Source organism: Mauremys reevesii, linkage group 9 (genome assembly GCF_016161935.1).
Source record: "Mauremys reevesii isolate NIE-2019 linkage group 9, ASM1616193v1, whole genome shotgun sequence".
In the NCBI taxonomy this organism is placed as follows: Eukaryota; Metazoa; Chordata; order Testudines; family Geoemydidae; genus Mauremys; species Mauremys reevesii.
The window spans coordinates 74,889,733-74,902,432 of NC_052631.1; the positions used below are offsets into that span (position 1 = coordinate 74,889,733).

Sequence of the window (12,700 nt, forward strand, 5' to 3'; positions counted from 1 at the left end):
ACTCCAGTTCCCTAGGTGGCCCACACAAGGATTGAACTCACAACCCTGGGTTTAGCAGGCCAATGCTCAAACCACTGAGCTATCCCTTCCCCCTCCAATTTGGGGTGGTTAAGTCCATAAATGGCTATTAGCCAGGATGGGTAAGGAATGGTGTCCCTAGCCTCTGTTCGTCAGAGGATGGAGATGGATGGCAGGAGAGATCACTTGATCATTACCTGTTAGGTCACTCCCTCTGGGGCACCTGGCATTGGCCACTGTCGGCAGACAGGATACTGGGCTAGATGGACCTTTGGTCTGACCTGGTACGGCCGTTCTTATGTTCTTATGCTGGTTTTATAGTATAGTGTGATCTTCAGTCATCCTGTCACAACTAGATTTTCCAAGGGACTTCTTGGATTCTTTCCACCACTGATGAAATTCATACCTTAGTGGGACCTTAATTTCATTCTGTTGTCTCTCACCAGTCCTCTCTTTGAACCACTGGTGATGCGTTCTATGGCCCATCTGTCTAGGATGGTGACCTTTCTAATCACAGTAACATCAGCCAGAAGTGTCAGTGAGCTGGGGGCTCTTATGGCAGACCTTCCATATACTACCTTATATAAGGAAAAGGCCTTGTTATGCAGCCACCCCAGATTCATCCCTAAAGTAGTGTCTGAGTTTCATGAGTCAAACCATTACCTTTTTAGTATTTTTTCCTAAACCTCAAGCCTCGGATGAAGAGAGGAGCCTGCATTCTCTGGATGTCCAAAGGGCTTTGGTCTTTTATCTAAAATGAACAAGAGGCATTAGAAAGATACATAAACCACATGTTACCATAGCAGAGAGATCAAAGAGTCAAGTTTATATCTGCTCAGACTTTCAAAATAGATTTCTGGTTGTATTATCCTTTACTAACTAGATCACATCCCCCCTCATGGGGCGTGCAGGCTCATTCCAGAAGAGCACAAACAGGCTCTGCTGCATCTCTTAGAGACATAACTTTAGTAGAGGTAAGTAGAGCAACTACCTGGAGATGCTTGCATATCTCACAAGACATTATGCTTGGGTCCAGTTGTCTACTGTGTATATAGCTGTGGGGACTGCATTATTACAGTCAGCTGTCACTTCTGCTTCCTCACACTCATCATCAGTTTGTCCACTGTTTTTGAATCTCCCCCATGTGGAATATACATAGGGACTATCACTTGAAGAAATGGAGTTTACTTACCTGTAACTAGAGGTTCTTCGATATGTGTGGTGTCTATCTGTATGCCGCCACCCCCCCTCCATCCCCTCTGCCATGGATTATTTGGACTCCGTGGTAAGAGTAGGAACTGGAGAGGCAGTGGCCTGCACCACCGTTTATGTGCTTGGTTTGGAGCACAAGGAGAGCTATGGTGTATTAGCAGTGCATGTGTACTCATGCCTGGAACACAGATAGGGACCACACTTCTCAAAAAACCTCCAGTTATGGGTAAATAACTTCTAATTCTTTGAGATCCTTTTTCTCTGCTTGTATAATATTTCCGTAAAATAGCTAAACTTCAGCACATATTCCCCACCATTTTAGCTTTCTGTACTAGTACGGTATTCTTGTTACATATTTTGGTTTTTGGACTCAGTTTTCAGCCTTGATAAATAAAGAAACATTACTTTGTTGCATTGTACTTTAACAGAAGATATGAAGGATTATTATAACCTCAGATATTGCCAGACAATAGTATCACAAATTTTTTATATAGATAGCAGCTGTTTTTTACTTAGTAAATGAGTGAATGGCTACCTTGAAGACTAACACCAATGACATTTCTTAGAAAATAACTAGTGTGGAAGTATTTCACAAAAAGGTAGTTAGACCATATTTCATAGAGGCTGAATCTGTGTTGTGCCTTCCAAGGGATCCCAGGTCTTAGGTATAAATTATTATTTAATTTGTCATTATTTTTATATTATAGTAGCATCTACCCACAGTCAAAATCGAAACTTATACACATATCTTACATGCTGATACCAGTGTAGACAAGGCCTTAGAGAGGTTCTTAATATTAGATTTTCAAACATTTGCCTGAAGCAAACTTAAAATTTTTTTACCTTTTAAAACTCTTATAATTTGTCTTTAAAAGAGTATTATCTATCATTGTTCTGCTCTTAGAACAACATGATCTATTGTGCTTTGTCAATACAACTAAAGAGTTAGATCACAAATGCTTTGTAGAATCATAGGCAGTAGGGCCAGAAAAGATCACTTGGATCACTCAGTTTATCCCTTCTCACAACCCCACATTTCTCAAGACTATTCTCTTACAACAGTCAAACTAACTTTCTTTCTAACTTGTCATTAAAGCTTTATTACTACTGTAACCTTGTCCTTGCTTTGATAAAGGGTACCACTGGAAAACTTACCGTGGTGATACGGGTTTGGATGCGTAGTAAGAGTAGGGACTGGAGGTTCCTTATAGGAAATCATTGTAAGTTTTACTTTTTCAGTTATCATCGCCTGCAGTTGCCATAAAGAGCCAGGGTTAGCAATCTGGATGTAATACATGATTTTTGTTTGTGAAATGATTATATAATGCTCTAATACTATTTTTGGTATAATTTAGAACAAAGAATTGCATGCACTACATTATATGTTTCTCTTTTCTTGTAAGGTCATGTTATAAGTAATCAGATTTGTGCTAAGGAGTCATTTCTAGCTGTTTATAGGTAAAATACATAGCATTTATTACTAATTGTTGGAAACTCAGTTGAATCCCTCAAAAAATGTTCAACTTCATGAGCCTAACAAATTACTTATACAAATTATGTCATGAAATTAATCTCTTCTTATTGTGTCGTGCTTCTTTTACAGATGTAAAGCACTCATAGATCATTTTGGGCAAAGAATAAGTGCTAACTATTTTGTGGTGGAAGACAGTTACCTTTCAGAGAAAACATGCACAAATGTGTGTTACAGGTAAATAGTCAGCAAGAAGCATAGTAAGTGCTATTTTTTAAAAACCTCCAATATATAAAATATGTTGCAAATGAAACTTCACAACTTGACGCAGAGGGCAGCCTCATGGTAATATAGCCTAATCCTGTATGGTTTTTTTCCCTCTGTGTGCATATTATAGAGGGCACTATGCACCCTATCTTTAGCTCCCCTAGTATTTTCATTATACATTTTTTTCTGAAGGGTTTTTATTGAAGAACTCTTAACATTTCTGTTCATGCAGCAGGAATTTAGTATTTGTCAGGGGGATATTAATTGATTTAGAGTGGTGCCTGTTTTTCAGTTTTGTATGAGTGTTGAAAATCATCACTTTTTTCTGTGTTGCTGATCAGAGTTCGTTACTGGCTTCTTGTCACAAGGAAATTTAAAAAAAAAAGTCATTCCTGTAGCCTTGCACATATACTGCCCTTTGGTATTCAATGTGTTCCAGATGGGGGACAGGCAAAATGTATCAAGTACAATATCAAATTATTGACACCAGTCGGTTGGGGGAATTAAGACTTGAGTTCGTGATCTCCTGGTTCCCAGCCCAGTGCACCTTTTTTAGGCTGGAGTCTTTGCTAGAGTGTTTTTGAACATATAAACTGCTATAAAAATGCGAAGTAAGAGAGCTGATTAAAAAAAAGTGTCTGTTCTACAGGAAATACCAATATTTTGACATTTGTTTTCATCTCAGTTTTATTTTGAGTTAATATTAATCTCTGTATCCAGCTGAGCTGTCATGATGTGTTATGGGAATTGTAGTTCCAGGTCTCTTATGCCCCCATTCTCCTCTGTGTGGCTTGTTCCCTGGCCAAACTATATTTTGCATCATAAGCTGTTATCTCTCCTTGTGGTCAAGCGGCCATCATGCTTTGCTTTTTGTTTCAATTTTCCCAATGGAAAGTTCTGTCAAACTATATTTCCCTGTGCAAAATTACAATGTAGATAGAACCCTGTTTTCTGGAGGGAAGATATTTATTTGGCAGTTTTCAACCAGCCCTGCTAAGAACTCTGAAAAATCAGGCCATACGTGTCTGAAATTGGGGTATGTCAAAAATTAGGTGCCCAAATTAGTGAAGATTTTTTGCAAATTCTGGCTTTAATTTCCCTATGCTTCAGTTTTCCATTTTTGAAACCTCTCCCAATGTCATACAGGTGTTGCGAAGATATGTGCGTTAGGCTCACATATTACAGTAATTAGTACTGTAGAAAAGGAGATGAGAAAAATAATTGTCCTTTGTTTCATGGAGCATTTGGATGGTGTACAGTAAATAAGGAATGGGGGCATACTTTGAGTATAAAAATAAATATTAAATACCTCAGTCCCTGAGCACCATCTATCCTGTGCAGTGATGTCTATCTCTATATTTGTGTACAGACACACATGGGTTTGTTTGTTTGGTGGAAAACTTGCTTTTCAAATTGAAAAAGTGATTGACAATATAGCTTGATGCAGTAGTGCCCACCTGGGGTCGCTCTTCCTATCGAAACACCAATCGTTTTCTCTACAAACTTAAAATCACCAGTCTTTGTTGTTACTTCCTTTTAAAGGTATTTTTTACCCTAAATATGTTGTAGATGCAGTTACAGTTCTTCCTTTTGAGATTTTTCTTGTTTAGCTCACATCTTCATATGATGCTGGCAGCCAGCGGGAATTCTGTAGCCTTATTGGTAGTGATTGTTGCATCATTCCCTCCCTCCGCCCCCAAAAAATTCTGTCAGAACATTGTTTTGGGAGCCTTTTGGTGCTCCAGGTGTAGTATTCTTATACCATTTTTGCTTTATGTACCATGGCTTTTGTTGCTGACTAGCCTGACCAATTTACACAAGAGCCAGGAAGCTTGTCCCAGATGCCGCAGAAAGTGCAATAAATTGAAATGTCTCAGATATACAGTTTTTAGGCATTGAATATGATTCATCAAGGCCATGTGATTCTTGTAATTTATATGATGAGTTGCATGTTTCTAAAATTAAAAATGTTTTTTCTCGTTCATTTGATTTTTCCCATTGAATGCATGTGAAATGTCAGTAATATAGGCATTTGTGCATAAAAATATAAAATTGCCTCAAAATGCTATTTATTTTGTAACCAGAATGTTATAGAATCTCTGAAATGTAGAATTCTATTATAATATTCTGATTACAAAATATTTTTATTCATTTAATAGAAGCTGAAGCCCTGGTCTTGCAGTCTTTTACTCACATTAGTGCTTTTATTTTCGCAATGGCTGTAGTGCATTAATTGAGGTTGTAGAAGTGGGCCTACTTTGTATCACAAAATATGTAATTAATAATGTGTAATCATGATAGCTTATATTTAAGTAACAAAAATAATTTGCCACAGTGGTAATATTGTAACTAAATTATTTTCAAAAGGCCTGAATCCAAATAGCTATGTTTTTTCTCTTGTGAAGTACCATAATTGCTTTATTTAATTGTAGGCAGATCTCTAGAGCAGTGCTCATTACAGATCAGTCTGTACTGAAGACAGATTCAGACCAGCAGGTATGTATCAATGCCGTATTTGTAATCTTTTTAAAGAGTTGTATATGATCAAATTAAACTTCTGTGAAGAATTAATTTGTATTTTTGCTTCTATTTGAATCTAGCTTTCCAGTTAATTGATTATATTGATATCGTCTTAATCCCATTTTTTCTCCTTAAAGTAGCAAATTAAATGTAAAATCAGTCAAAATGGAAAACTACTAGCTAGCAATGGGACTGGCATATTTTTTGTGTTTAATAGTCACTCTGACACCTTTTGTTAGTAGTCTCAGAGAAACCAAGAATTGAATCAGAATTGAGACTAAACATCAAGCTTATCCCTAGGAGAGGTTCCTCTAGGCCAAGAGTGGTGTTTGTTTGTGGAGCTATTTGAGGAATCTTGCATAGTCCTTGGCACTGTTAATCTGGTGCCTTTCATGATCTGTTCACTCAGGGTATATTTACACTGCAATTAGGCACTCAGATAGCCTTTGCCAGCTGACTTGGACTTGCAGGGCTGGGGCTGCAGGGCTGTTTGATTGCAGTGCAGGCATTTGAGCTTGGGCTGCAGTCCAAGCTCTAGGACCCTCCCACCTCGCAGGGTCCTAGAGCCTGAATGTCTACTCTGCAATTGAACAGCTCCTTGGCCTGAGCCCTGTGAGCCCAAGTCAGCCATAGGTTTTTAATTGCAGTGTAGACATACCCTTAATGTTTAAGGGAAAAAAATATTTTAATTAGCATAATATATTTAGTTTAAATCAGATACTGTATATTAGTGCTTCTCAACCTATAGAGTGCAACTTGCAGATTGGTCACTTGGGATGCTCACTGAATCAAATCCCAGGGGTTGAAGCAAAATTGGTAGAACCATGTAGCTAGAACCCAATGGAAGGCAGAAAGGAGTGACTCTCCCTCATCCATCCTGCTGCTCCTGTGTTCTCAAATCTAATCACAGTGCAGCCTTTAACTCACCTGCACAGTGGTCAGCTCTGGGGAAGGTGAAGCAGCAATTCTAGAAGCTGTGGCACCAGCTTCACAGCCTCTTGCAGCAGCTGTGCCCAGAGTTAAGTGTTACATAAGTGGAATATAGGAGAGAAGAGAAGCATCCACAACAGCCAGTTATTACCTCCAGTCACAGGAACATAGGCAGGGCCGGCTTTAGGCTGATTCGTCCGATTACCTGGAATCGGGCTCCATGTCTAAGAGGGCCCCGCGCTGGTGCCTTTTTAATTTTTACTCACCCAGCGGTGCTCCAGGGGGTCTTTGGCGCCATTTCAGTGGCGGGTCCTTAAGTGCCGCCGAAGACCCGGAGCGAATGAAAGACCCGCTGCTAAGGTGCCGCCAAAGACCTGGAGCGCCACCAGGTGAGTACGAATTGGGCCCCGCACTTGCTAAAGCCGGCCCTGAACATAGGTAGACCCAGGTCCACAGAATCCAGTATCTTATCTGTGACAGTAGGCAGCACCAAATCCTGCATAGGAAAGCAAAAGAGAACCTGCAGTAGACAGATGTGAGGTAATCTGTCCCTCAGGGAAGTCTCATTCTAATCCATAATAATGATTGGCCACGAAGCATGAAGGTTTCTTTATATCCCTTCCAAAACTTTTAAATGTTGACTATTATAATTCAGATATTTTTATTATCCATATAAATATACAGTCCTCTATTGTGCTAAATTCTTTGTGTAATTTACTACCAATCTGTCTACTGTGTGGTTAAAACATTTCCTTTATCTTTCAATTAAGTTAAGTGTCTACGTGCTCTTCTGTTATGAGAAAGGGAGAATCTATGTTCCTATCATTTTTCTCTACATCATTCATTTTGTGTGCATGTTATTTTATAGACTCCCAGTTCTTCCAACTATTCTGACAACCAACAGCTGCCCATATAGAATCAAGACTCCACTAGACACTTGGCTTCCCCACTTATTTCCATCCTCATGAACCAATGGCAGTTTCCAAATTAAAGGGTTGTGTTTATGTCAGTTGTGGCAAGAAAATACTTAGGTTTGTTGGATTCTATGTGGGAAAAGGTTAAGACCATTTTTCTAAAAAAATGGCTACAGTGTAGATTTTTTTTTTATTATTGTACATCTTGTCCTGCAGACCTTACTAGCAAAAGTAGTTTCTGTGGCACTATACATGTGAGTAAAGTTAGGATTGATCCATGGATTTCTTTCTGAAAGGAGCTTTAAGAGTACACCAGAAAATAAAATTACATGAAAGTAGTATTAAGTGTCGCCAATTACTTTTTACCTTAACCGGGAATTGCCTTGATTTTATGGGATGTTTGATCCTTCATGTTACTCTACTTTAACAGACTTGTTTATGAATTTTTAAAGCAGTTCATAAAAGGAAATAAATCTGTCATGTACAGTTTGTATGGGATTTGACAACAGCTTCTCTGGAGCTTTCTAAGTCTATTGCATAAATACATATTTCTAGTGTTGATAGATTGCATACTTATTTACCCACTAGTCTGTAACAACTCTTTTTGTGACAATATAAATACTCAAGTATGAACTTCTTCAAACTTATTTGTGGGACTCAAATCAAGCTATCTTATTTTAGAAAATATGGATATTTTGAAACTTGATACTCAAAGTTGATGCTGTTATTGACTAAGATTTTGCAAGTGTATATTTAAATAATGTTAAAATATGTATTATATTTTCAAGATTAAATGCTGTGGAGATATTAAAGAAATAGTTATATACGATAATATCAATATTTATTGGGGTGTTTGGTTTTTTTACTTTTTTGGGTGCTTGAAGATTTGTTCCCACTTTGATACCTTGTGGCAGTAGGCATTTTTATATAGGTAGTCAATAGTCTGTTAACAGTGTGACAAGTTGCATTATTCTATAATGTAGAATAATGAAACAAAGATCAAATTGCTGCTTTGGCTAATTTGATATTCAGAATTTTCTGTTCCTTTCTATTAGATTTCCATTTTGACAGTGCCACCAGTGGAACGAGGGCAGCCAGCAGTTCGAATCATTGAGTTGTGTTCTTCAACCATGACGTGCATGAAAAACACCTGTAAGTTCAGAATAGATGTATTTTGACTGTTTTTTCTTTTGCTTCCATCAGCTATGAAAACAAATTGTTAAAATATTTGTTTGAATCATTCTTCTGTTGCACAATTATCAGATACCTGCTTGAGCAAAACAATCTATAATAGCTTACTGCTGTCAATAGGAAAGAGAAATAATTCCACTCACCCGTATCTTATTCAATACCATATACCTAGTATTTCAAGGGCTTCTGTGGGCTGCTTTTAGTTACCTAAAAAAATATTTTTGAAAAACTCAGGTACTAGAATTGTTTATGTAAACTCCTTGCTCTAATGCTCCTTATTTCCAGAAGAGTCCCTGGGGAAAGCTAATCATGTAGGTATAGTCCTCACATCCAGTTGCAGTTAGGACCACATATTGTTTTATCTCATTTAACTAACGAGATATAGTGTAGTACACTATAGTGTAGTATAGTGTATATTCTGCTACAGAAAATACCCAAGACCAAATCTTGTCCCCTTGACTCATATCATTACTGTCACTAAGTTTGATGTCACTGATGGTGAGTGATCAAGCAGGATTTTGCCCTGTTGCTTTAATTATAACATAGTGCTTGCCTATTTCTTTAACACAGTTAATGAAAATATTCTACTTTATGTACCAGGAGACTTTAAAAGTAGATTACAACCCCACCCATCCAAAACAATATTTAAAATGTTGCATGGCTACTTCATGATATAAAGATGTTCCCCAAATCCCCCTTTTCCTAACTTTTCTTTTTCTCTCTCAGAAATAGAGGTCCTGAGTAGAGATGGCTGAAAAAAGGGAATCTCCTTCCAAGGAAAAATTTTGCTTTTTTGGGGGGGGACAAAATGCCAAAAATGTGAATTTTTTCATGGAAGGGAATTTAGAAAAAAACTCCATTTCAGAAGCATCAAAATGGAATTTTTCGGCATCCAGGTTGCCCACTGGGAAGGCTGTCATCAAATTACTTATTAAATTGTGAGAGCCTTCCAGCCTGGCTGCAAGAGAAGTAGAGCACCCTGGTATTTAGCTTGCCCCCGCAGCTTCAGGATACAGAGCCCAGGTTCTCTGCCTCTCTGCAGGGGCGGCTCCAGGCACCAGCACAGCAAGCACGTGCCCGGGGCGGGGGGGGCGGTGTGCCGGTCGCCGTGAGAGTGGCAGTCAGGCAGCCTTTGGCGGCGTTTCTGTGGGAGGTCTGCCGGTCCCACGGCTTCAGCGGCAATTTGGCGGCAGGTACGCCGAAGGTATGGGACTGGCAGATCACTCGCAGAACCACTGCCGAAGGCTCCCTGAGTGCCGTGCTCGGGGCGGCAAAGTACATAGAGCCGCCCCTGCCTCTCTGTCCCCTGGAGCTGTGGGAGGCAGAGAGCACTGGCGGAAAGTAAAACTGGCAAAAGTTTTTTCGGAAGGGCAGCCAGGAAGGCATCACTTTGATTGTTACTGAGGAAAAATCAAAACTTTTGGATAAAACCTTTCAAAAAGGGCATTATTAATTGGATAATCATTCCGATGCAAACTGTTCAACAAGTTCTAGTATTGACTTTTGTTTTGCAACCAGCCTTTGCTAGTCCAGTGTTCTGGGGCAATGCATCTGCAATTCCTGCTCCCCAAGTGGCACAATAGCCAGCTAGCATTGCCACAAATGTGGCCAGGATTGGCCAAAGATGGGACATGGCCAGGATGTGTTGATTCAGCTTTTGCCACTGATGGAGCTAGGGAGGTCCATTTATAACTTAGTTGTCCTCCACTAATGGGCACCCGCCACCACCAAGGAATGGTGTAATGTAAATACCATTGCATACTCCAGCACTTAGAAGCTGTACCCTCAATAGATTACTGTCAGTGAAAGTGACTAATTAGCTCTGTGACTTAGTGTGCTCCCAACTGGAGTTGGGAGAACTGCAGTTCAAATTCAGCCTGAAGCTGTGATGTCACTTTCCAGGTGCTAAATTATTGCCAAAGTCCTCTGTCAAATGAGAAAGTCAGAACCTGATATTTCTGAGTTAACAAATAAGATGAGAAAAAATGAAAAATTTTGGGGACATCTTTGCATTGTAAAGGGGGCAGTTGAACTATAAAAACAATACAAGTTTATCTTTAGTAGAATAGTGGATCTGTTTGTTTGCCACTTATACTTGCATGCTGTTGTTAAAACTCAATAATAAATAGTTAGATTTAGTCTCCAAAGATGTGTGTGCATTACGATATCACCATTAAACCTGAAAATCTTTTCTCATGAGAGAACCACGATTAGATTAGCTAGGTTGTGTGGATTATTTATGAAAAATTTTGCAAAAGGTAGGTGTGCAAGTGGGCTTACGCAGTGTGTTGGTTCCCATGTACAGGGGAAGGCCTGCAACGTTGGTGGTTTTTTCCCCCAAAGAGCTTTTTTCCTCCTGTTTATTTTTTACATTGGAAATTCAGGTTTTGTTCATCCTGGAAGACTATCAGGATGACCTGAAGAATTATCAGGATTATAATATCACTGTTACCAAAAAAAAGTGAAACATAAGTTATTGAGAGAAGTGATTTTTTTTTTAATTCTTTGTTTTGTTTTTTTGAGGGAGAGCAATGGGGGTGAGTTTTGTGACCACTTAACTAAAAAATCTTGGGAGAAAATTTTTAAGAATTAAACACCCTGGACCCTTGATTTTAAATCTGAAATAGCTTCCAGTAGCCTCTTCTGACTCATCTAAGCAATTCTCCAGCAAAATAGGAAGACCAGACATGAAATTCAGTGCTCCTTCATGCATCATAAAGATGCAAGGAATGGCACAATTGTAACTTTTTTCCTTTTTAGATTACCTTTAAGCCTAACACCATAAATCCAATCCTGTATTGCAATATGTTGTACTCTACACAGGATTACAAATATTTCATTTCATAAGCACAGCCTTTCAACATAGGTAGCAAATATACTTAGGAAGAGGGATTTTTTTCACAGAATATTTTGGAAACAATCTTTGTTTTGTTGTTTTTTAAATGTGTGGTCCTGTTGATCTCCATCTTTTCCCTTTGTTCCTGTGTATACTGTGCAATTAATATAATTCTATTTGATTTATTTTCATATATACAATTAATCCAACATAACAAACTTCCTACTGTCAATAAATAAAGCACTAACCATCTGAATCTCATCTGACACCTCTTTTTGGCATTTGTTCTTGAAAGGACAAATTGCTAAGGCAAAGTATTGTATCCAGCACATATTAAGTTTTTCTCTTTGTAGCTATAGAATATAGCTCCAATATTAGAAAATGGGATTTTTCAATCATAACAACATTACAAGAGAAATGAGATTTTATCAGAATTGTATGGCTATATTAAATATTTCTGCATTATCCTTTAGTTTTTTTTATATATGTGTGTGAATGAAATGACTAGAAGGGGAATTCCAGTGTCTCCATTAAGTTTCCTATTTATAAGGGTTTATGTCTGAACTGTTAACATTTGATGTGGTCTGAAAAAGTTGAACAAATTGTTCCTATTGAATCTCACAATAATCTGTTGGTCTTTTCTAAATTCTGCTATAAGGGTTTACAAGTTTGAGACACTTCAAGGAGATAAGTAGAATGATACTGAATAATAACCAACTCATGCACTGTAACCTACATCTGAATTCAGGTCTTCGGAAGGGAAAGGAGGTGAGCTTATCCATTGAGCCGCCTAGTCCCTTAAAACTGTTTACAGTATATAATAAATAAAATTCATTTTAATAATCATTTTGTTATGTATTTATACAACAGAGTACTTTAGGTCAGTTGTGTGGCTAATGCTCATTCATTTAAATGACAGATTTGTTGCCTTGGTTTCTTCAATATATTATGAAACACAACAGGAAGTCAAACCTAGAAAGCATTTAATGTTCAGAGTGGGTTATAAACTCACATGCAAGCAATATTCTAAATTGAGGCTAAAATCTAGCAAAAGAGCATAATGGAATCTTAAACCATTTCCTCCATCCCGCCTCTCCACATTACTTCCACTTCACACAGAATTTTTGTAGCCTTTCCTCAGAAGGTACTTGTTTTGATGGATTTAAATTGCACACTTCGATACTTTACTTAGGCCTGGTCTACATGGGGGGGGGGGTGTCTCGATGTAATATATGCAACTTCAGCTACGAGAATAGCATAGCTGAAGTCAACATATCTTATTTCGACTTACCTCCCATCCTCACGGCACAGGATCGATGGCCGCGGCTCCCCCGTCACCTC

General features: G+C 38.4%; 1 protein-coding gene across 1 annotated transcript in view; it reads left to right on the top strand.

Annotated features, from left to right (window-relative positions):
- The window catches only part of CHM (CHM Rab escort protein), a 147,789-nt gene that overhangs the window by 117,164 nt on the left and 17,925 nt on the right, over nt 1-12,700 (top strand). The window contains exons 10-12 of the mRNA XM_039489240.1: nt 2,834-2,938; nt 5,401-5,464; nt 8,388-8,484. Of these exons, the coding sequence (XP_039345174.1) occupies nt 2,834-2,938; nt 5,401-5,464; nt 8,388-8,484 (266 nt within the window). The remainder of the gene's footprint in view (nt 1-2,833; nt 2,939-5,400; nt 5,465-8,387; nt 8,485-12,700) is intronic.